This window comes from Halictus rubicundus, chromosome 5 (genome assembly GCF_050948215.1).
Source record: "Halictus rubicundus isolate RS-2024b chromosome 5, iyHalRubi1_principal, whole genome shotgun sequence".
Taxonomy (NCBI): domain Eukaryota; kingdom Metazoa; phylum Arthropoda; class Insecta; order Hymenoptera; family Halictidae; genus Halictus; species Halictus rubicundus.
This window is the reverse complement of record NC_135153.1, coordinates 5,085,877-5,112,277: the sequence shown is the minus strand read 5'-3', so window position 1 is coordinate 5,112,277 and position 26,401 is coordinate 5,085,877. Positions and strand designations below refer to the sequence as shown.

Sequence of the window (26,401 nt, the reverse complement as noted above, 5' to 3'; positions counted from 1 at the left end):
GTTGCCAAGCTGAAGTTTGATCGACCAATTTGTTTTTGTGGACCAATTAAACCTGTTGAGCTAGTAAAACGACGATGCGGATCACTATGCGATGCCGCTCCGCGTCGCGACACTTATCCGAGGATTCGTAGATTTCCCACGGGACGGTTCGAAGACTCTTTTTGTTCGACTCAGGAAAAGCGGTTTTTATTTTGTTCTCGGGAAGAGTTACGTCATCGAAGCCCGCGGACAAACGAGCCTTTACATCAAGGAAGCTGTTTCCGCCAGATGGTTTGCGGTTTTGGACACCCGTGATTATGCATCCCGATGCGAATTTATCTATGCTATTATTCATCGAGGCTGCCGGATGTGTGTCATAAGTGTGTAACACCTTATCGAAGCACAGTGGTCAATGCGCCTGAAAAGAAAATAAAACTTAGAGATAATTGATTAGGCTGCCGAAATTACTTCGAACTTACAATCGTTGAAATCGCACGATTTATTTAACTGAACGTTCCAACGATTTGCTGAGTACTGCTTTGTTCAATAAAGTACCGAAAGAACATTTTTTAAATGAACTGAAATATCGTTGATAGCCAGCGTACTCGCTAATGAGCCGAGCTACCTCGGTGAAAGTTACGGGGGTGTCTGTAATTCGAGAATCTAAACAGGTTAGTAATCTAATCTAGTCTGCTGAATCACTTGCAGCGACAGGTGCACAATACACACCTGGTTCGAATTCGAATCTCATCCAGTGCTCCAATTTTCCGTGGGACGCATTGTAAGCAAACTACGGTTCAATCGAACGACCTATGATCATTTCATGGTGATCAATTATAAAAGACAATAACGGGCTAATATTACAAAACCCGTGTAAAAAAGGAGACAAATTTCAAGACATAGTCTAGCACATTTATTTAAGAACTTTCCATGAGAGAAGTAATATATTCAAAATGCCGGTTTAACTGTAATAATTATTACATTTGTAGTCTAATTAGACCAAAAATTGTATGCATTTATAAAGAAAAAACGAGTTGGTACAAAAGAATTTAAGAATGTCGATGAACTATTTTCAACTTGTTAGAACGACTAAACAAAGGAAAACAGCTTTTAAATGATTACTGTGTTTTATAATTGACGCAGACAATTTTTATTTTGCATAAGAATCCACAGTCTAGGGGTAAACTTTACCTCAGGTAACCAGAAATTTTTAACTTTTTTTAATGTAATCCTGCAGATTTTGGCGAGAAAATTCCAAAAATCCAAGTTTCAATCGTAGGAGATCACACTAGCTCAAGAGTTATGTGTGTAAAGATATGCGATTTTCAGCGTTTTTAAAGGCGTCGCCATGTCGGTATGTAGGGACCGTCGCGCGTCGCTTAACGAACGGGGCCGCTAGGATTTTCGACACTTTCTCGCCAAAATCTACAGGATTACATAAAAAAAAGGTTAAAAATTTCTGGTCTACTGAGGTGAAGTTAAGCCCAGTCTAGTAATAATTCTTTAATACTTGTGTAGCTCTGTTCATTGAACAGTATTATTATAAATAGCATTCAATATGTCTTACCTTCTCAAATGTGGTGTTAATGAATTATTGAGATTTTTGTGAATATATTGAGTCCAAACATGACGTAAATCGGTCTACTTTTATAGATTTTATAAATAACAATCGTAGGTATGTCGTTAATTTTGTTATTTACATGAAGTTTATAAAACTAGTCCGCGATTACGTCGTGTTTGGACTCATTTTAAACAGAAAAATCTCAGCGAACCAGTGGTACTGCGAGGACTGTGGATTTTATGCGTTTATGACAGAAATAAGTAAGTGACATACAACACAATGGAAGTGTCAAACGATTTTAAGAATATGATTACATGATTTGTGGTTTATTTATCTCCTATTTGTCTCCTTTCCTCTTGAAATTTTATTCTTTTCCCTTTGTTTACTAAAATAAGAGTCCGCTGAGCTCAAATGAGAGTCGCCAGATCAAGACTTGTTTCCCCACTCTAATTTCTCCTTCTACCGCGCTATTCCCCACGCTTCCGTCACGGCCCGGTCACGTGACGCGTTTTGTCCCTTTTTCCCCTCAATTCGTGCTCTCTTCCCTTATCTGGCGACAGTGGCTCAAAGCACTAAGTGTGCAGCAGTGATGATGGGTACGGTAGGGGCCCCTCAAACGCCTGCTTCTCCCACCAACATCTCTTGCATGCAGCACGCACCTGCGTCGCGTTCGCTGGTGTCTCGCGCAGTGTTGCCAAATCAAGACTTGTTCCCGCACTCTAATTTCCCCTTCTACCGTGCGATTCCCCAAGTTTCCGACGCTTTTCGTCTCTGTCGTGCATACTCTGATACTAGCAGAGAGAGGGTAACTTTTTCCCCTCAATTCGTGCTCCCTCCCCTCATCTGACGACACTGGTCTCGCATCTTCGTTGCCCCACGGTAACGGCGCTTACTGGAGGGGACAGTGGGTGCTATGGTGGGGACGGTCTTGTCTCAATTAAGAAAAATGCCCGTCCCTGGTGTACAGGGGCGTCGAGGTACATCGCATCGCCTCCTCCTTGTCCATTTTCGCGATTACCTCCGTGTTGGCGGACTTCAGGGTATCTTTGGTGCTGCGATGCTTTGCATTTACCTTTGCCTTGATTACGCCCTGAATGTAATAGTCAAGGGGATTGCAGTTGGGACTACGGGGAGGTCACAAATCGGGAAACCGGTGATGACAGTGGTTTTCGTAAAGGCTGATCCATTTTTTCTTTCAATTCGATCACGAGTTCTGCGCTACTATTGCAATCAGAACGATTCTAGCGAGTTGCCCGGGATGCAATAACCTCCTGGATCATAATCTCTTGCGTCTTCTTGTAGTTACCTCATCGACGATTGCTTTGTATGAACAGAATATAAATAAATAAAAATATAAAATATCAATTTGCCTTGCCTACATGTATGGGACTGCCCGAAAGGATTCCGGATTTATCTCGACGACCCTGTAATTCTGGGCGCTATCCTTGATCGATAGAAAGTCGCCGGGGGTTGCGGTAGGGCTGTATCGAAAACTTTCTTCGCGTTGTTTCTCCGCTCGATCCACTTTGGCCGGAAAGGGGAAAGGGAAAAGGGTCGGAGGAAGGAAGACCTTGAAGACGGCTGCTGCGTATCTTCGCTGGACCTTTCCATTTTCTCCTGCGCCGGAGCGCTGACTGTTGCGGGATTTCCTCGCCTCGATGGCTCCTTGGCCAAAGTCGCCTAGGAATCGAAGGCCAAACCGGAAATCCCGTGTTTTCCGTCGCCTTGCGGGTTTCAGGCACTCCATGTTGCCGATTAATTGACGGAAAGTTGCCGCTCCTCGTGTCGTTCACGCCGCAGGCGAAATAAGTCGCTTATTTTCTTGCAGAACGGGAATGCAGGAAGAATTAAGGGCCCGAGACAGTCACGTGACTTTTTAATGAATAATTTCCATTCACAGCCTTCAGACACAGACTTAAGATCCGTCTTGGTCTCGATCCGACGGGTCTTAAGTCTGTGACTAAACTTGTCACATTTTTTACTCTGTATTATCGATATTATGAATTCTGACGCCAGAAACGTGCTTCAAGTTTTTGGCTTTATTTCGCAGAGAATCAAGACAAAATATAGCTCAATTTGTAGCTGGAGATATTTTCTACTGCGCGCTAGTCTCGACTTCATCCAGAAATCTCATCCAATGGCATAAAAATGCTTGGATTCCACGGCATGCACATCGTCAATTTTTAGCCTACTTCTAACGCTTATATTATCAAATATCTGCATAATCTCGTCAGCTCATGACCAGCGCGCACTAGCTTGAACCTTCCTCTCTCGAATGAGCCCTTTACCAGCGACAAAATATTCTTATATAAGGACGAAAACTTGAGGCACGTAAAACCATTTTTTGACGGTAATGTAGTCACTCTACCTTATCGCGAATCTACGAAGACCAGGCCCGGAAGAAAATTCTCAAGAATTAGATCCGCTTATTGTAAAAGCAAGACCGATTCCGAGCCATTTATTCCGGGCTGAATAAATAAAGATTATTACATTATACTCGCAGTTTATATTGGATTAGAACGAAAGTTCGTAGCGTTTTTAAATTAAAATTCGAAGATGAAATTCAGATATTTATTTATAGTTTTATCCAAGAAAATACTTTCCATACTGTTCTATTACTCTTTGCCATTAATTAGGTTGCTTATGATGTTATTGAATAAAGCTATGAATAAATATCTATATCTTTGAATTTTGTTTTAACATGGAAACTCTCAGAGCTGGATCAGCATTGTGAAAACATGATGTTGACAGTAATTATAAAACAAGGAATGATTTTCAAGGTTTCATGTCAAAGGATTGAAATTAGTGACTGAAAAGTCGTTAACAATTTATGAATCAATTGAAAAATACGAGAGATCATATGCAGATACCAAAGTCGACTCTATGCAGAATAAAAATTGTTTGCATCTATTGCAAGAGACGGGAACCAAATAGGAACTTATTTCTACTTTGAATAGTTTTAACGAATTGTGTATAATATACCTATACTTTCAAATTCGCCATTTGAAATTTCACCCACCAATTTTTATCCTAAATGCATCAAATCCGCAATCTGCTTATTAGTTTCTAATTAAAATCGTGTATAACATTGAACGTAGTCGGTTCCATGCTTTTGATCGCAAACTCACTCAGAACGCCGCACAGCGGGCGAAAGCGCGAAATCGGTGCTCGAAAATGGAAAATTTTTTTTTGTTTTTAAATAAAAGAGTGGTGGGGATGTTTTAAGAACATTCCAAAGGAAACAAATCCGAAAAAATTTGCATCCCCCTCCACGACCTACAGGAGGCCGGCAAAGTTCGAGGAAAAAATTAAGAACGTCAATTGTCTCTTTTCACATGATTTTCCTAATATTCAAGTTCAGTTTAAAAGCAAACTATTTGGAATAGCTGAGTTGGGTTTGGAAAATCCGAAATCTTACATCTTCTAAGATTTAAAACGATTTTAAAACAAGTAATTGTTATTAGGTCGTCCCATAAGTTCATACCGTGGATACGTTTATATTTTTCACAATTGAAAAGTATTTTAATGAAAAACCACAGAAATTTTATAGTGATTGTATGATGTCTTTGCTAATAAGGTGAGAAGAGATTATGGGAATAAAAGAGGGATTACATATTTTCGTAAACTTTAAAGGTATGTTTCAAATATGAATTTAAATAGTAGAACAGTAAACGACACGAACTTATGGGACGACCTAATATTACATTGTGAAAATTATAGTTTTTTCAAGTGAGCACAAGTTTTTCGCCTAAATTTGGACTTTAAATATGCACATCTCAGCCGGAACCTAATAAAACCTAGTAAGGACTACACTGTGATAAAGTATGATTTGCAACTTGCAACAAATCTACCAGAAATTACAGATTTACTTGAGGAATATCATTGCAGAGGAACAGGAATATTAATCCCACTTATTCTATAATTTGTTTAAAAGCTGCGTAATTTATAAACACCGTGTAAATTCAAATTGATTTTAATGCAATTTGAAGCTATAAATGTTACCTTTTCACCTATTCAATTTCAATCAACTATGTCTAACGGTTTAGAAGTTTTCTAATAATGCTACAACCCTCTTGTACGATGAGGCGGCAAGGAAAAAAAGTCCGTGATCCCATTAGAAAGTTTTTAGCAATTCTAGGCGGGCAGGATGATCCCGCATCAGCGAGGACTCGAAAAAAGGAACGAGACCGTAAACGTGTTTTCGAAACGTAGCCGGTCACGAGAGATCTGTCAACTGCAGGCCACACTTATCCTATCGATAGCCGGCATGCTGATCGATTTAATCGTCTAAACACGAAACTAAACACGCCGGGAGGTCCGGCTCACCGTCGGATCGGTCGGCTCCTTGATATAATCGAGGGATGTCCCATAATAATCGCCGACACACGCGAGACCCAATCCAAAAACCGAAATTTTCCAGCCAGGCGGACGGCGCGCCGACTTTCGCGGAACCGAGCGCTCTTACAAAATGGAACCCCACACCCCAATTTTTATAGAATCGTCATGAAACGGTATTAGACATACGTCTAAGAGAAATTCATGTTCGATTTCAAAGCAAAACGCAAGCGGTTACATTTTAAAGTAACAGTCCTATTTAGCAATATAGTGACCACCATTTTCTAGAATTGTCTACTAACAGTTTACACGCTGATGGATTTCTTTTTCGTAAAAACTGCATGGCTTTTCTTTAAAGAAGATCTCGAGCAGACCTGGGCAAAATTACGAGAAAAAATATTTAAAATACTATTTTAGATAGAAAATATAACTGAATGTGATTCAAATAAAATAATACTTTAAATAGAACAAAAAATTTCGGTAAATAAAATATTTTTATTTTGATAACCAGATGCATAACATAAAATATTTTAATGTTGTATTTCAAATATGTACTTCAAATATTTCCTTGCAATGAAAATAAGTTGAGCAAATAGTTAATATTATAAATTATAATTTTTAACATAAGAAACTAAAAAGACAACTATGAAAACAAGTGATTTTTCAGAATTTTTCTTAGAACAATCGTTGGATATACGGAACTAGGTCTTTTTGGGATGTAAACAGATAATCTTGAAGCACAAGTGTTATTATTAATTGAATTATTCCGCACGCCAATTTAAAAAACACAGAATTGAACTAAAAAAAACCTCCCGTAGTTTAAGACTATCTGTTTATATCCCCGAAAGGTCTAGACCCATATATCCAATAGTTATTCTGAAAAATTACTTGTTTCCACTGCCATTACACGAGAGGCCTCCCTTAATGAGAAACCAGTGCACCCCCAAGTTTCCAGGAATGCACCCCCAATACCCTTTAAAAAGACGTATAACTTACAATTCAATTGTGTTTTACTTAAACGAAAAATAATCTCTGTACTCTAAATATCCATGAATGAATGTGCAAAGTCCTATTGCAAAAACTTTACTCGTTCTTCTGGGAAAAAATTCCCAAAAATAGGCATTCAAAACCTGAATACCCCCTTAACTCGTCGTCGTCAGCTAAAAGCATAACGAATAATCAAAAATAATGGTAAAACACTACCCACACGTGTTGCGACGACTTCGACGGCGTGAATGTACTTTTATTCGGAAGACCGACACATTTGCACGGCGGCTTGCGTTGTTACGCGTACCAGGGGTGTACGTACCCCGCGGCCTCCCATCCGCCCCTCCCATAACCGTCAACTTCTGTCTCGTTTCCTCCCCTATTCATTTCCCTTGGCCCTTCTCCATCTCCCTCTCTGTTCGTCCCCGTTTTTTTTTCTGGTCTATTTGTCTCTGTCCAACTTGCCCCCCTCCCCTCCCCTCACTCGTTCGAGCTCTATGTCAGCTTCTGTCTTCGGCTCGCACATTTCCTCCGGGCCAACCCCCTTCCCCGGTTCCGCGTAGAGCGTCTTCACGAATCCGCCTTTGTTTCGCCAGCGATCCTTTGTAAATTTCCTAGTCAGCTGCACGGAATCGAGCCCCGCGGCCCCGTTTACTTTTTCTAGGATGGCCCGGCTCTATTTTTAGGCGTCGACTCGCCGAAAAGCCGAGGCAGTTCCGCACATAAGCGGCCGCGCGTAGCGTGCACGCGCGTCGATGCGTCTTGCTCGCGCACACCGCTCGACCCGCGACGATGCGTTTTCTCGAAAATCCGGCAAAAATGCAATTTTTCAAGCACACCAAGAAGCAAAACCGAACGCACAGGCTGCGTTCGAAAAGTTCGAAAACTTGTCTGCTAATTAAACAAATTTTTATTGTTTAATTTTCTACCTAGATCCCCCCAAACTTGCGTACTTCGAAAGCACAGGGTAATTCCTCTTTCGTTATCCGTGTTAACCCTTGGCACTCGAATGGCGACTGTAGGGCGCCACTAAAAATTGCTGTATCATTATTCAAAATATTTTGTACATTATTAAATTTGTTTGTATTTAATAAATTACTAAACATTTTGATATTGGACGAGTAAATCGCACCATTTTCGTATGTATAACACGAAAAAAATATATATATGGAAAGGCAATATTCTAGGTCAGAAGAAATGTTTCGTTTTGGAGCTAAAATAGCTTCGAGTGCAAAGGGTCAATCGGAGGTCCGAAATAAAAGTTATTTTTGAAATGTTTTCGAGAAAAGTCATTGGGAATAAATATGTGCTTAAACGAATGTTATCGATAAATCTCAAAGAAATATTCCAAAAAATGAAACGGGTAAAAAATATTATATTTTAATATTCTAATTACGAACAGCTTTTATTCTAATCGCGAGGATTTGAAAATTCTTTGTATGCCTGAATCCATCATAGATTTGACGATGGAAGCTTCTAATTTAAAGTGCCTTCTCAAAATTTGCTGTACGATTTTTGTTCTTTGAAGACAGTACGAGCGACTATGTGCTCCCTTTTGTGTATTTAGCTTTCATATGAAATAACCCGTTACGAGAGGACGATTATGGTACTTTCGTGCAACAGGAAAAGTTGCAATCACAGCAAAAATAAAAGAATAAAATAAAAATAAAAAACAATATTTTGACGTTTTGTCAGAGATCCATAACCTAATTACTAAATATGTAGGAAGCCATCCGAGGTGAATCTTCCGGGATCCTCTGATATTATTGACGTTCTAGAAGAACCTGCTGGGACAAGAAGTTCGAACGTTGTGAAATAAAGTTCCCAGCACAGCATCAATTCCCGTAATAACAAGATTGTCGTTTGTTCGCACGGTTTCACCGGGAGGACCGGGTCCAACGGGTTTTTACCCAAAGATTCTCCGTGGAACGCTTAGTAAACCGGGAAGAATTTGGAACAGTCATGGTCAAGCGGCGTTAACACCAGTTTCTCGAGTTAATGATCGGTTCCGCATCGCCTAAGGAAAATAGTATAACGTTTGTGTAAATGGCGCCCTTCGACTGGAATGAATCGTGACCGATGGTGATCGTCGTGTGTTGTTCTCCATCGGTTTTACACGTGCCGGCAATCTGGATGCCATTGGCCTGTTGAGAACTTCAGCTCTTAAGGTCGGGCAGATAATTCTTCATCCTTTCTCATACCTAAAGTCGATCTATCGAGTTCTTCGATACACCGTCATTCCACGTTTCGAGTACAAAAAACGTTGACACAAATGTTTACAAATACAGTTTCCAATTGTCGAATGCTGCATTGCCAGTTTTCAATTGTTTATAGACAGTGGTTTTCACATACGTACACTACCGCTCAAAAGTATCCGGACACTTGCGAAATATTTGTTGGCATTGGATAAAAGTTATTTCAGTGACTAAAATCGATTTTTATTAGTTTCTTATGGAATATCTAACGTTTTAAATTAAAAATTACGTATGTAGAACTTACCAATACTACACTAAAATTAAATACGAGATTCGTCGATGTATCCACCGCGGAGTGTCCGGATACTTTTGCGCGGTAGTATACATACGAGCCCTTTAGGTGACAGGTGGCTTAAGTCCAAAATTCGAAAAATGTTGTTTGCTATTGAAATAGAAAGCCTTATGAATGCTTACGAATGCAACTCAACGTACTTGTGTTTTTGTTTATTAAAGGAAAAGGGAATTTTACATCAGAAATGAAACGATTTGTGCGATTTTTGTGTCAAGTTATACTCTCATAAATACTACATTTTCAATTTATTTTCGTACGATAACGCTACATTCTGTTCCCAATTTTTCGTAAAGTTATTACATAAAAGTTCCGATAGTGCGATATTAAGAAAGTGGACTTAATTCGTTTGTGAACTAAGAGGCTTATATATCAATGGGGACAAAACAATAGAGCATTTTTTGAGAATTTTTTTACATAAAGTAAATTCAAATTTAACATTTTTCAAACTGTGGGTTCGTGGAGACCCCTCCCCCCCCCTCTCTCTCTCTCTTAGTACTCTTACTGTTAATAGAATATCATCTACAATATCCGGTTTCATTGATGAACAATGGAGGGAAAAACAAAATTTTAACAATGCGTTTTACACTACCCTACAGTACAAATAATATTAAGTCATCCAATAAGTAATGTCGTTTACTTATCTGTTTTTCAACAAGAAAGTTAATCCTTTTATAACCTTTCCTCATCTTTCATTTCAAATGAGTAGCTGTTACATTAGAAACAACAGACTAATGTGTTTACACGAAGTGCCCCCAAAAATGCGTTTAAAAAAAATGCTAAATAAAGCAATAAATCTGTCTTAAGCACCATCGATTGTACAGTTTAGCAAAATGGATCTGTTGTCCAAGGGTAAATAATTTGAACACGCTGACAGATTGATGTTACAAAATTCTTTTAATCTGTCCTCGCTCATTTTCCTCATAAATGCATAAAATCCGCATTTTCTAAGATTCCTTTTAAACTTCTTCTCTTCTCGGTGAGTAGAAGATGCTGATGTAAAAAAACAATATTAACAACAATTTTCTCTGTTATAAACAATTTTTCGGCAAGTTTCTTTTTTGCAAATGTCCACCGATCCAGAGTTTCAGTTTCACCCCTAAAACGGATGATCGTTACTTTTTTTTTACACCCTGTATAAATGTTCCTATTTTTTTATAACTATTTTATGAAACACTTGTACGTATAGTAAATGCAGTTATAACGATTCGACATATTAATTATGGAAAATTTGATACGAAATTCGATTCTATAATCGTAAGAACCAATATACATGTATAGTAGAACCGAAAATATAAACGTTTGGAATCGAAGTAAGAACCGTAATCGAAACCAATTGCATCTGAAAATTTCGGTTCTTCGTAACAGTTACTCGAAATTTCGGTTTCCCATAACTGTTTTAACACTTTAGCGACCGGTAGCGGTTGAACATCACTTCTCGCCAATCACTAAACCGTAAATACTTCCCTGACACACAGACTTGATCCTGACACCGGCTCTGTTTCGGTTGGTGTGGCAACCGATTAGTAGGCTACCTATCGGTAAGCGTCGGGAACAAAAAGGCGATTAATAAGCCACCGGTCGGTAAGCGTCGGGGACAAAAAGTTGATTAATAGGCTACCGGTCGGTAAGCGCCGGGGACAAACAGTTGATTAATAAGCTACCGGTCGGTAAGCGTCGGGGACAAACAGTTGATTAATAAGCTACCGGTCGGTAAGCGTCGGGGACAAAAAGTCGATTAATAAGCTACCGGTCGGTAAGCGTCGAGGAGAAAAACCCGATTAATAGGCTTCCGGTCGGTAAAGTGTTAGAAACCGAAACCGCTATTACAACAGTTTTGAAACCCTGATTGCAATATCGTGTTGAAGATAGTAACATAGATTTGTATAGTTTTGTTTGATTTTTATACAAAATAAAAATTATCTGCATTAATTATTGAGATACAAGAGTCACATAGACACTAGTATCTGATAAGATTAGTATTATTAGGTTGGGGAAAAAGAAATCCATCATTTTTACGTGAACTTCAAGACTTTATTTAACATGTTTCGGATTGTACGATTTGGGTCAAATATGCACCGTTTTGTTCTATAATTTGTTGCCATTTTAAAGGTAGCTTCATAATGCCTCTCTCATAGAAGTCTTGGTCCCTGATGGCGAAAAACTCTAGTAATCGATTTCCACAATCTTGTCTTGATGCCAATTTCTTATCACTAAGGAAATTTTGCAATGCAAGAAAAACATGGTAATCGCTTGGTGCCAGGTCCGGACTATATGGTAGATGCATCAAAACTTCCCAACCAAGCTCCCGGAGTTTTGGGCGAGTCATCATAGACGTGTGCGGCCTGGCGTTGTCCTGATGGAACACAACACCTCTCCTGTTGGCCAATTCTAGCCGTTTCTGGTCAATCGCTAGCTTCAAACGGTCCAGTTGTTGACAGTAGAGATCCGAATTTATTTTTTGGCCATATGGAAGCAACTCATCATAAATGATTCCTTTCCAGTCCCACCAAATACACAGCAGAACCTTCCTGGCCGTTAGTCCTGGTTTGGCCATCGTTTGAGCTGCTTCACCGCGCTTTGACCACGATCTTTGGGAAGTTTTGTTGCATCCACCATATAGGCCAGACCTGGCAGCAAGCGATTATCATGTTTTTCTTGCACTGTAAAACTTCCTTAGTGATAGGAAATTAGCATCAAGAGAAGATTGTGAAAATCGTTTACTAGAGTTTTTCGCCAATAGGGACCAAGACTTCTATGAGAGAGGCTTTATGAAGCTACCTTTAAAATGGCAACAAATTATAGAACAAAACGGTGCATATTTGACCGAAATCGGACAATCCGAAACATGTTAAATAAAGTCTTGAAGTTCACGTAAAAGTAATGGATTTCTTTTTCCCCAACCTGTGTACTCGCGAACGATAGTATCTGTATATTCTTTAAATATTCTCACTATGTTGCATTTGATCTATCTATCCATTTTAGTCATAAACACGTAAAATCCCTTGGCAAAAAAATCCTAACAATCGTCTTTCGTGTTTCAGGCAAGAAGTTGAAGTGTCCATTCTGCGAGAGACTGTACGGCTACGAGACGAACCTGCGTGCCCACATCAGGCAGCGTCACCAAGGTATCAGGGTGCCGTGTCCGTTTTGTTCGCGGACGTTCACGCGGAACAACACGGTTAGACGGCACATTGCGCGGGAGCATAAGGCCGAGCTGAATATGAAGGCGTTCCAGCAGTCGAACCACTCGGTGACGGACACGGTGCCGCAGTAAAAGGGGAGAAGACGTCTTCGGGGTCGTCGTCGTCGTCGTCGTCGTCGTCGACGTCGTTACCGTTAACCGTGCGCGGCGCCCGGTTGGGAGTCAGCATGGTTCCTCGTGTAACCCGCGAGTGGCGCATAACGTTCGCTGGGGGGGAAAGACTACGAAGATGGAAAGGAGTAAGAGCCGTAGGCGGGTAAAGGTGTCGCAGGATCCACCTTTTCCCTTCGTCGTTGGTCAACGCCGTACCCATCCCACGTCGCATCCGAATGGCGGTCGAGAGGTCCCTGGCCCGAGGTTTCTCTCTCTCTCTCTGTCCCTCTCTCCGCGATGCAATTGACAGCGGACGGTAGCCGGGATCCGAGAGGATCCTCGGCCCGCAGGATTACAAAGGACGATCCTCGCGATCCCTGCTGGGTCAACGCGACGATCCGTCCGTAATAGTTGTCAATTACGAGGGTCCTCCGACTGGACCGCGGGTCTACGGATGAAAGGGTCTCTGATAGAGCTCTGGCTTCGAGCAGACACGGAGGACCTTGTCGCGAGGGTAGTACCCTCCGCGGACGCCTCAACAGGCGAACAAGGGATTCTATCGATCCTCTTTTCGGTATTTTATCTATCGCTTCGATAGAGATCTGGTAACGTTCGGAAAAACTTACAGTCCCGGCCGAGGGAAACGGACACGCACGCCGCGGGTGACTCGGATGAGACGGAAGAGGCGTTGACCACGGAAATAGGAAAATTAGTCCCGGTGATCGGATCACGGAGGAGGAGGATAGAAGTTGGCTGAACGGATGCAGAGAAGCTGGCGATGGTAGGAGGACACGGAGGAAGAAGCTCGGGGGAATACGTCGACGTCCGATTGCTCTGAGGAAAAGAGTAGTTTGCGCTCGGATAGAAGGTGAGGCAGGCAGGTGGGAGGGGGACACAGGGATTGGAATTGGGTTTCGAGGGGATGGTTGTTTGTTCGGGTACGCTCGCGAATACGCTGCAAATCACAAAACTAGTCAATGAAAGTGCAACGTCAAGTAAGAATTATTAACTATAACGTTTAAAGAAAGAGCGCGACGAAGAAATGAAAATAGAGAGTAGAGGAAAGCGGACAGCTGCAAGCAAACCGATATCTAGAAACGGCGCGGCGATTAGAGTAGCGGCGGGAGGGGTCCAGCCGTGTCAGACGAATAGAAGGCCGCGTCTCTCAGGTGAACTCGTATACTGTAAGCGGAGCAATTTTTTTAATGCAAAACGGATGAAAAAAAAAAGAAGAAGAAGAAGATGATGATGAATCTGTTTTCCGTCTTTATTTTTAACCGTCCTTCTTCGTACGAGGATGGGTCGACAGATGATATATATATACATATATATATATATACATATATATACATAGATATATATAGTATATTATATACCGACCAAAAACACTTGGTGCAAGCGCTGTTGCGAAATAATAGATGTAATAGAAATGTGTCTACTGCCGCTACCTTATACTCTATATTAACGATAGTTCGAACGTTACCATTGATGATTAAGGGATTAATTAATCTGCATATTGAAAGATAACCGCACTCGCCGCAGAGAAAACGGACAAACGCTGTTACTACTGATTTTATAGAACTACAGAGGTTAAACCTACCCGGTACTATTATTGCTGTTGATGTCGAGAGCCTAGGGTCGGGAAACCACGGGAGAACACACGCATTTATACTTTCAAGCCGAAGTCGCTCCTGTCTTTTCTCTCCTTAATTTTTCTCTCTTTTTCCGTTTTTTCTTTTCATTCTTTTTTTTTTTTTTTTTGTTTTTTTTTCGTTTCGTTTCGTTTTTCTGCTTTGAATTACGCGTCAGTGCCAAACAAAATCGGCCGAATCGAGTCTCGCGGTCCGAACGAATGTCGCCGATCTTCGTTCAGTGGGAGGAGGGGGTGAACATATCCAGAGAAAGAGGAGCGCGTGACTTCGCGAGAAACCGACATCGCGTATAATTCTAGTTTTTGTCTCTGATTCTCTCAGATTCCTGTCCTTTGTACAGATGTAACCGTTTTATAGAAGGGATTTACGAGATTATTACTGCGATTCTAGGACGGACAAGTTACCAATGCGCGCAGGCCACGTGGCCCGCGAATCGTTCTCGGCGAGCGCGACACCGACCGTTTCGAACGTACTCGCGCACTGTGCACGCGGTGATCGTCCTGGTCAGCTTTGTGCACGTTGGTTCCACGAGAACAGGGTGTCTCTCCTGTTCAACCGGGCAAACGCGTTCGAAACGCGCCGCGCCGGTTTTCCTCTGTACCGATGTTTTATTTTGTTCCATCGATCTTTCAGCGCGTACCGGTCCCGGACCAATTTCGCGCTCGCCAGAAGAAGGATCGCGACGCGGCGTGCCAACGTCACGCGAACAATCACTACCACTTTGTTACCTGTTTACAATGTTTAATAACGGACTTTTGTCCGGAGCAATAGTCGCGGATCGAGATAATAAGGGGACGACAACCAATAGACCACGATCGATACATAGATTAATTGCTAGCTCGGTTGTATAGGATGTAATATCAATGCAATAGTTATATTACATTTACCTATATAGATAGATATATAGATATACTCCTAGTCAGGATGGCACCACGATATTACTTGTTGCAGTATTGACACGTTTATCGATGATTTTGTTTTATCGTTCCTTTTTTTCATCGACACCCCGTTTTTTCTTTTTTTTTTTTTTTTCCTTTTTGTTTCTGTCTTTACTTTCGTTCTCGTTTTCCTTCTCCCGCTGTTTTCCCTATCGTTTACCCTATCTCTCTTTCTCTCTCTCTCTCTCTCTCTCTCTCTCTCTCTTCTTTCCATTCTATAGTTGTTCATCTTCTTATTGCGTTACAGACGAAGTTTAAACAAAAGTTATTAATCTCACAACGATACGCCTACCGCGAAGGTATCAAAGACAATAGACGAATAGAGAATTATTTAGTGTTTAAACGAGATCACACGCGAGCTAGGGGGATTGTATATGTATATATTCGCAGAGATGCAACAGTTATAGAGACACGGTCGATCGCAGATATTAATCCGTTCCGTTTCAACTCGTGCCGATATTCACAATAATCTTTCTTTCTACGTACCTTCAGTCATTTTCACGTTCGTTCGGTTTTGCTGTTCGTGTTTCTTTTTTTCTTTGTTGTTTTTTTTTCTTTGTTTTGGTTAGTCTTCTTAGAAACCGCGCGATATGATACCACCGCCGCAGGGCGGCTCCGTTCGCCCGCGTGCTCTGCCAAATGAGATACGTAATGACAGTACTACCTCATCGTTTTTATAATAACAAAGCATTAACAAAACATAGGGAACACTGAGCGACTACGATAATTAATATACCTGTACATTCCGTACAGCCGAGATAATACTATTTGTCCGGTTAGAGTCGGGACTGTACTTCTGCTGTTATACCCTGGGTAAAGGGTACGAGCGGGGATCTAGAGACTTCTACCGTGAATTCATCGAGCTTTAAATCTATCTATCATACTAATCGCTATACATACTGTCATAGGAACCACTGTGAACATGAACAAATGTTCCTAATAACTAGACTGCCGATTTCATGTATTTACGACAAATATTTAATATTACGACAAGAATTTAAAAATACCTTTGTACTATTTTCAACACGTTAGCTGAAAACCTCACTGCGGATCTTGCAATTAATGATGACGGTTTTAATGTTGCATCAAAATCTGCAGTCTACTAAGAACTGGACAGCCATTGTAGAAGAGACAATGTATACTCATACGCCCATCCGAAAGACTTGCATAAAGGATCCTAGGATCATCCATTGGTGCTTTACACTTTAAATGAACAAATTGTGTTTTATTTATAATGCCACATTTTTAAAACAATACATATCACAACAGAGAAAGATACATTATTTTTTAGCACGTAACAAACACGTACATGGGTGAATCCTTACCTGATGAGCGCACGAGGATTGGACTAGAGGGACTCAATTACAATGAGGGCACCAATCACTGTGCCTATATTAATTATACATATTTTTAAAGCTTAATGAATATTAAATTTTATTCATTGAAATCAGTTAATATATATGTATCTCTTTTTTAATATTCATTATGCTTTAAGAATAAGTATAATTAATATAGGCACAATAATTAGAACCCCCCACAGTAATTGGGTGTCCCTTATCCTAGTCTATACAAAGAAAAAAAACGTGAACTTTTTCAATTTGTGTTTAACCCTCTTACAACGTAATTGATAATGTTCAGAACGATTCGATGATTTTTAATGCTACGGGTCAAAGTAGACCAAGGCTTCGCCGTCGGTGGGTTAACACCGGAACTACCGAACCAGTCAAAATGACTGGTCCCTAATTTTTTCTTCCACAATTATTGAAATCACAAGAATATTTCCATCAGACATTTTCGAACGAACTTCTTCACTGAAGCACATATTACGATAAATGTTGTGCGAAGTCTGAATGGATACAGTCATGTCACTATTCAAAGCAATATACATCAGACGCATTTACTGCTCGGTAGTTCTGATGTTAATAAGGAAGGTCTACACGAACAGAGAATCATTTTTCAAGTCTCCTATTCTCAATGACTGTCCGCTGATGCAAATTGGGCCGAAAAGAAGGTCATTGAACTTGGCCAGTCTTGCTACGCCGAATACACGCACAAAACCAGAACGGAATACTAGATCGAGAGATGACAATCTGATCAGGGAAACGTACGATAACATCGAGAACTATGTAGTTAGAACTCGAAGAATTCCGGGGAAGCCTCGAAGATCGTCAGCACACGTGATATATAAGCTCTACATATTATATTATAATATAGAATCCGTTTTTTTACAAAGCCGCATTATTGCATATGTACAACTATACTATGTAACTGACGACTAGAAACAGTGAGATACGTGGATGGATGCGTGTATCTGTGCAGGCGTGATTGGGCGTGATGCGTGTATGTGTGTGTGTGTGAGACACAGCGTGGATTTCCACGCTCGAGCGCATGTTTTACCTGGTGGGGATCAAGGGGAAAGCAGTTGGAAAATGAAGAGAAGCGAGCAAACGAAGCAAACGAAGCAAACCAAACAAACAAACAAACAAACAAACAGAAAAGAAAAAGAGAAAAAACAGAGAAGAAGAAAAAAAAAGAAACGATTTGACCGTGAGATGTATGTTCGGCGTTCGTGATTCCCGATAAAGCGATAGCGATTTTCGAGCGGCGGAAATTCGGAGAAACCGGGGTCGATCGAGAGGGGACGCGTGTCCGGCCGCGTGGCAAGCGAACAGAAAAGAAAAAGGAACGGAACTTCCACGGAGAGCGTGGTTTGGTTTCGTTCCCGAAGCGACCCGGCGACGCAAAATATTTTACAGAAACACGACTCTGGTAACCGGTGGGAACGATCGAGGAACGAAACGAACGATCGCCTCGTGGTGTTTCTCCGATCGTGTTCGGTCGACAACGAACAGAGAGGAAAGGTTTGGGAAGGGCAAAAGTGGGGGAGGGTCGAGCGTGACGAAGGGATGCAGGACGTCGAAGAGAATGAGCCGCTGGTCAGGTGCGAGGGTGATACCGATCCTATCGGGCGCGCGGAATCACTTAACCGAGGATGGGCTAAACTGGAAACACTTAGATGACGCGAATTAGTCGTGGGAACGAAGGCGAGAAAGTTCGGCAACGAAGGCTCGCCGCGGGTAATGGGATATTAAACGAAAAAAAAAAAAAAGAGAAGTGTTATGTGTCGTTTACGTATGTGATGATAGGAACATACACACAGACAAATGTACACGAGGAACACGGAAACATCACACACGGGATACGTCGCGCGATCGAGTTTTACCGTACGCGATGTACGAATATACATATATGTACATAGCGTATGTATATATGTGTATGTACAGCTAGAACCACGTATGCGTACTTTTCGTTGAGTCTAAATAGGTTTTTGTTCATTCGTTATTCCTTCGTTTTTAAACGTTAAGTCGTTCGTTTTCTCGGCTACCCTGCCAAGCAGGAGCTAACCGATCGCGCCGGAGGGCGAGTTAATCTTTAGGTCGTACGTTCAGCATTTTCTTAGCCGTTAAGTTTCCTCGTTTTTTTTCCCCCCGTGGAATTATTGTCCCACGTTCTCTTTCTCTTTATGGGCACTCGTATGCTGACTGGTCCACCGAAAGGGGTAACCGCCTAAGTATCTCCTTCAGTTGATAGGGTTGAAAGAAACAGTCGTAGGTGGATATCGTATTTAATTTTCAGTTTTAAAAGTCAACGAAAATGTAACCTCACCTCGGTGAACAGAGAGAAATGTATTTGTCCGGAAAGTTCGTGTCAATTTTTAAGGAAAACTGAAACGCAGTACATTTAAATTTCGATATACATTTATTGGATTATTATAAGTGCCATTTTGTTCCATAATCTTTATCCGTCTTTCACACAATTTGCGTTTTTCGGCGAAATACTTTTAAATATGATTTTTTATGTCGACCAAAGAGTTAAAGGTTTTGTCATTCTGGGAATTTTGTATTGACCTAAAAAGATGAAAATCCGAGGGCGTAATTTCTGGTTAATAGGGTGAATAGGGTAGCACATCCCAATCAAGCTTCAACAGCTTTTGGACGAAAAAAGCATAAAATGCCTATAATTCACTCTGTTTCCTTCCGTATTTAAGAGCGTATAAAACTAACAAAAATTAATGTATCCTAATCAAACTTTTTTCTAAAAATGCCTGAAAGATCACCTTTTTAGACGATGTACACGTACCGTTTGTTTTCAATCATTCTGACATATTCATATTCCTAATGCCACCTACAGAAAAACGGCACAAACTTTCCAGGCAACCCAATATTTGCTGTTCACGTGAAGGACAATGTTGCTCACGGTGTTCTGAAACGAGCACAGTAGAACCTCGATTATCGGACCCTTCACACCACGCAATTTATCAAGTACGAAGAATTTAGTCTAGAATTGTAACCACGAAACTGTTCTATTATCCGAACACTCGTGTCCTCCTGACTTGTTCGGATAATCGGGGTTACACTGTATTATGCGAACGTCAAAATCTTCATGATATGTCATGTCTTGATTTATGACCTGACAGGTCATGTTGTATGTCGCATGAACTCGTGAATTTGTCCGTCCGACTCCGGTGACCTTGAAAACGATCAAAATGATCTCGACACAGAAATATCGAAAAATATCTAGAGATATAAACAAATGAGATCATCGATGCAACCGTGCAACGATGTCGAGGGGTCTCTCATGATCCCAACGAAATTTCCGTACTCCAATTTTCAGTATTGTTTAACTTCTTTAGAACACTTGGATTATCTTCAATTATAGCTTAAAATGGTTCTTAGAAAATTTTTACAGAAATTTAGAAAGACCACGGTATGATACTGCATAGTTTTACCACTTGATGGTCACATTACCTACAAAACATTTTATATCGTCGCAACTGAGAAGGTTATACAGTTAATGGCTACCCATTCGGTATACCACCCTGTACGTATAAATTTATATATATATATTTTATTATTATTATATATATATATATATTTCGCCTTTGTTTTTGTTCCTTTCATTTTAGGTTGTCGCTTCGTTCAGATGCGTGGAACGGCGCGAGGGTCGCGAGCAAGTGTGTTTCGAGTAACGCAAGAGTGGGTTTAGGGTTCCGGGGCTCGGAGAGCCGGATGTTCTTTTTCGTTTTAATTGTTTCGTTGTATTCCTATGTACCGGTGTGCGCGCGGCGCTGAAAACGGGAATTTGGAAAATGGGAATTCGACGCGAGAATGCGGAAGCTGGCCAATCCCGATGGAAATGTACCTTTATCCTTTTCCGGATCCAATCCGACGAGATACCCGGCCGAAATTCGGATCGCGAAAAATGGCGCGGCGTCGCGATGTGCCTCTCTTCCCTTTTCGTTGCGGAGAACCGTCGAATTCCAAATTGCTCCTTGTATCTCCAATCGATCCGTACTACAAAGAAAAATGGCCGAACCGAATCGTTCGGACAGCAGCATTGATCTGTAAAATCGGGGCGGATGGAATTAGCGGGACACGGGTTAGCGCGTTTTATTGTGAATAAAGCGAGAATCGTTCTTGTCGAGATGTTGACGAAAACTCGGCGCTCCTGGAAGTGTAGCTTCCTGTAGCGTCTTTCGCGTTGTTAGGATCGTCGAGCGTATCCCCGTGTACATACACGCACACAAAGAAACATACACACGTGCAGGATACACACACCAACACACACACACACACGCACACACATACACAGAAACGGGAAAGGGCGCAGTACGTGCGTACGTGATCGCGTGCGATGTACATCCACGTCGACGAGTCGTGCGCACACGTATGTACCATTATTGTATCACGGCGTAGGATAAAATGTTGCATGTTGTTTCTATAATATGTGTTTTACGGATTGAAAATCCTTTATAGATGTCGTGTGTGACACAGCTTGGGGCGAGCTTCGCATCGCGGGTCCGCCGCCGCGACGGTCGTGTCGAGACTCGAAAAGAAAAAGGACGAATAGGGGAGGTGGACGAGATCGATCGATCGATCGATCGGCGCTCGATCATCCGAGACCGTGGGCTCGCGGTGTGAACGGGGTTCCCGCGAATCCGAGAAAAGCTAGACAGAAAACGAGACAAAAAAAGGGGGTGGGGGGGTAGGAGACTGCGAAAATGGTCCTTGGTCACTGCAATTTCGATTAGGAGGTCGCGGCACAGCGTCGAGAACGGAGATAGAAAGAACGATGATTGTTGCGAGGGAAGGAGGGAGGGGGGAGGTTCTGGGGTTCGGTGGTTTGGGCTCGGCGGAGTTAGAAATGAGATTTTGTTTTGACAGAAACGAGAGAGGGACGAAGTTCGTCGGGGGTCGATGTTATCTCTGCACTTAGACGGCGTGGCATCGCGCGCGCGCGCGCGCGGTGTGCACCTGGCAACTAACTATACTGTTTGATCATCGTATAGTATATTGATAGTACTATACCATAGTTGGTAATTGATTGCATAGTACATGTATCACGCACGCATAAGCATATTTAAAAAGCATATATATATAGAGATTATATATATATATATATAATTATAAAAAAAAAACGATAGAGAACGTAAGGATCATGGTACAGACCGAGAGCATTAGGGAAGCGTGGATATGGAGATTCTCTTCGGCGGCAAGGAAAAAGAACAGAAAATATTAACGATTTACGATTAATATAATTATTGACGCCTGTAGGGCGTGGTGTCGCGAGGCGGGGCTTCGAACTCGGCGTGCAGCGTTCTCCGATCGGGACACGAATCTCGATCGGATTCGCCGCGACTTATAGTACAAAATAAACTTAACGTTTAAGGGGTAAAATGGAGGAAAATGAACACGGAGGGACGACCGATCGAGCCGGCAATAAATCGATAGCCGCGCGGTGATCGCGAGTTTTTCTCGTAGGACTTACTACTACACACGCTGTAATAATCTTAACACAATAAGGGCGACGATAATGATAGATCATGGTAATGATGATTCATGGTTAACAGATGTATATATACATAATATAGACATATTTATGGTCGAAACGGGAAACGGCGTAATGGCGGCGGCGTTGGCGGCAAACGGTCGAGGATTCGACGGTCCCGATTTTGAATTAAGCTCATCATCGCGCATACTACATCCCGATCGTTGACAAGGCGAGAGTGCTCCAACGTTCCTTTCGCGTGACACCGGGTTCTGTCCCGGGACGGATGTCGTCGATTCCTGATTTTTTCGCATCGTTTAACCTTTTAGCTACGCCACTTTAAATGTCAATACATAATTCGCAGCTCGCGCGTACTTTGTTAGTCGTCGAGACCAATGAAACATAATTGTCTCTTGTCACCTATAACTTAAAAGACCCGTGCTCGACACCCTGGTACACCGAAGATGATTCTTCTCGTTTCTTTCTTCTTTTACCGCGTCATGACTGTTTGTTCGAGCACGGTCGCAACAAGCAAGTGACGTAAATTCGCGATAAAATACTAACATTTTCGTATGTCCTTCTATACCAAATTTAAAAGAACGTCGCACCATAAGTTTGTAATTATACTGCGGATTTTACACATTTAGACGAAAAACGAGAGCTGGTGCAGTTCAAAGAAGCGAAAAGCTTCAAAGAATTTAGGAAAGTTGATGTGCTATTCTTAAATCCTTCGAATTATTAAAGACAAAACGAAACTTTTGAACGACTGCTACGTCTTGAAATGGACGAAGAAAATTTTTATTTTGCTCATTGGCCAAATCGATTATCTCTGCGAAATAAGGAATGGAGAAAATCGGGGGATTAATTTTTAAAAGTTCCCACAATTTTTTATCTATGATACAATAAAAAATGGATGTATGTTTATTACGGAAATTTATTTGAAATGGAAAACTGATAACGCAAACCCACGGTTTTGACAGAGAAATGTAAGGAAACTCGGGAGGTAATCGATTTGATCCGCGAATTTATTTTGCATAATAATCCGCAGTATATTGATTTGTGTAACGTCATAGATAACGAAAGGGCAAATTGAACCCTGCATAATATGTTGATCTTCAATTGACCTTCGGGTTATCGTCGTGGGACGTCTATTATTTGAAAACAGCTGTTATTGAAATTCCAATTTTAATTTCTATTTCTGTCCTCTCAAGAAGATGCATCTTTTCAGATATCTCGGGTCTGATACCCTAACAGTGTTATTATACATTCACTACATCGTCGGAAATTGGTACTGTATTTTTTTATATTCCCCCTAAAAAGACGTTTCAGTGTGTACAGCAATGAAACTCTACTAGTCGTAGGGAAGCACGAACATCGTCTTCATACTTGAAGTTATGCTTCTTGAAAAACAAATCTTCCGATGATCATTTGAAGGTCAACATATTCTGGTTGAGTTTGAGTTTTTAAAAATACGCCATTCGATTTCAAAAGATGACGTCATAATGTCAGTAGAGGTGGTCTCGCGAGAAAGATCTTTTCCATCTCGATAATTGTCCCATTGAAACAAACATTGTTTTCTTTACAAGACAACGGAGATATTTCGATCGAACATGTCAGGGTGACCTGTAAACCGTTATAGTGACGTGTCATCCAAGAGGGAACAGTAGCTACAAGGTTAAAGAAGTGCAATCAGTTCAGTTTACATTCAGGCGACGCACGCGTCCTCGCGCGACAGAACGAAATTCTGTGATCCCCGGGAAGAAGAGGATAAACATTCGATTGTTTTCTACATATCAATGCTCTATTAGACTGTACAGATCGATCCTTTATTTATTCACATCTCTTCAGGTTCATTTTAGACAAGCAATATTATGACAAGAATGAGTAGATTAAATGCAAAATAGAAAAAGCGTTTAAAAAATTTGTTCCATTTTATTAGTTTTCATCCGGTCATAATTATTGAAAAACCGAATATTTATTTAGCTTCAGTGTCATGCGATGAACCCTCGTGTCAATGACCGAGTACACGGGGTACCCACATTCAATTTCTTTTTAAAACTTCTTTAATTTGACAAGTAACAAAATTATTGTAGACTTTCATGTCCTCGGATGATCACAGATTAATTCATACAGAAACGATAAAGTGAATATCGTAGAAAATTTTGGTTATTCGCACGAGGGTTAACGTGGACAATGTTCATGTTGCATAAAAATCCGCAGTCTAATAATAACATAGTAATACCTGGTAACGATCAACTCGGGAAAGCATGTAGCCAGCCGCTATTACGTTAACAACAATAACGTGATCCTACAGTATACACGACGAAGTTTTTCGAGTCAGCCTTTGTACAATTCCGCGCGCCTCTTCTTCCCCCGAGCCATAAGTCGACTGTTACCATAATATTTTCTACCAGATAGCTCTCAATAGTTTACGGCTAGAGTTACGAGGATCGTTAAAACACAGACTGCTCAACCTCGTTTTAAGGATACCATATTAGACGTAGAGGTGACCGCGCGAACAGTCGTCAAGGGAGACACCCTCGGCCGAATAGCTCTCACCTCGAACGTGAACGTGATCGTTCGACCCGTTTATAACTACAGTGTTTACTCGATATATGTCCAAAACGCTGGTCTAGCCAGGGACATATATCGGCCTGGAGATACCATTCTTTGATCCACGCCGAACCTAGAAGACAACAGCGAAGCTCTAGAGGTCTCGGTGCAAGGCCCCTAGGTGGGGATAGCTCTGGGACTTTTATCGGCTAGACATTTGGGACATATATAGAGTAAACACTGTAATTCCATCCAGAGAAGACTGGAAGAACTCGACACTGCCAGGGACGATCGCGAATCCTTCCGTGACCAGTTCGCCAACGCGCGATCCTGACCGCCGTCCGTCACAATAACGGATCACAATACTTCGTCACACACTAGTACAAATGCTACCTCACACACGACATACAGGGTGCAGAGTGAATAAAAAGAAGAAAAACAAAGGAAAAAGGAAAAAAAGAGGAAAAATCGAAAACTAAGGAGAAGCTTGGAAAAGTGTTTCTCTCTCTCTTTCTCTCTCTCTCTCTCTCTCTTTTTTTCTCTCTCTCTCTCTCTCTCTCTCTCTCTCTCTTACTTTCTCTCTATTTCTCTCGCTGTATATAAACACAGTTTCCTTGCGATAGAGTCGATTGTCGTTCCGTGCGCGATAGCCAGAGACGAACGACGACGAGAAGTCGTAAGACAAAAGAAAAAAACAAAAGGACCGCAGACGATGGTACCGAGATCAGAATTTGGAAATCGGGGGCCGCCGATCGCGCGGCTCTTCGCCACGAGTCCTTTTCTCAGGAATATGAAAACCAAGTACAAACTACAAAGTATAATAGTCGATAAGATTTAAATAAACATAAATCAATAATCAAGCGATGCAATAGTCAAGTGTATAGTAGGGATCGTCGGTGTGCGTCTAGTATTACCGTTTCTCTTTTTTATCTCTCTTCTCTCTCTTTCTCTATCTATCTATCTATCTATCTATCTATCTATCTATCTATCTATCTATCTATCTATCTATCTCTCTCTCTCTCTCTCGCTCTTTTTCTCTTTCTCTCCCTCCGCGAGTCTCTTCACTCTTCATCATTCTATTTCTCTGTTTATTAGCACGGTTAAGATTGTTAAATAAATGACTGCTATCGATTATCGTCATACCGGAAGTCACCGTGTGCCGCGGATGATGGCGCGAAGCGTAATAATATTTACAGGCTGATTCATTGTTTGTGGACATAACTTTGCATCGAACGAAGAAGAATCAGTGCGAACATGTGTCGTATGTTGTTCACAGATTGTTCAGAAACATTGACGAAGAGGCTCGTCTCGCTAGCTTCGTAATATTTGCAAACACAGACGCATAACTTCGAGGTGTATATCGCTTCAGCGAGTTAATTAACAAATGATTTTCCATTTACAATTACGCCATTCGACGAAGTCAATTTTACAACACAAACAGGAGTGAATTTCGCGATATCCAAAAATGGACAATGAATTTTCATTTTGAGGAGCGCATGAGGTTTGGGAAATATTAGAAGAAATCGAATTTGTACGTTGTATGGTTGAAACTCGTTAAAGTGGCAGTTATACCCCAACGCTTTATGCTCATCTTTGACAAATACCTAACCAATTTGGTTCTATTACGCTCATCTGTCGCATTCACCTCCGAGATAATGATCGCGATCGTTTCCTCGCGATCGTTGACCTTCATCTGTTTGCTCGTTACGTCGATCGATGATTCCTT

At 41.2% G+C, this 26,401-nt stretch overlaps 1 protein-coding gene across 1 annotated transcript in view; it reads left to right on the top strand.

The window, feature by feature from the left end:
* The window catches only part of Chinmo (Chronologically inappropriate morphogenesis), a 123,557-nt gene extending 110,836 nt beyond the window's left edge, over nt 1–12,721 (top strand). The window contains exon 7 of the mRNA XM_076787660.1: nt 12,451–12,721. Within this exon, the coding sequence (XP_076643775.1) occupies nt 12,451–12,683 (233 nt within the window). The 3' untranslated portion in view covers nt 12,684–12,721. The remainder of the gene's footprint in view (nt 1–12,450) is intronic.
* The last annotated feature ends 13,680 nt before the right edge of the window (nt 12,722–26,401 follow it).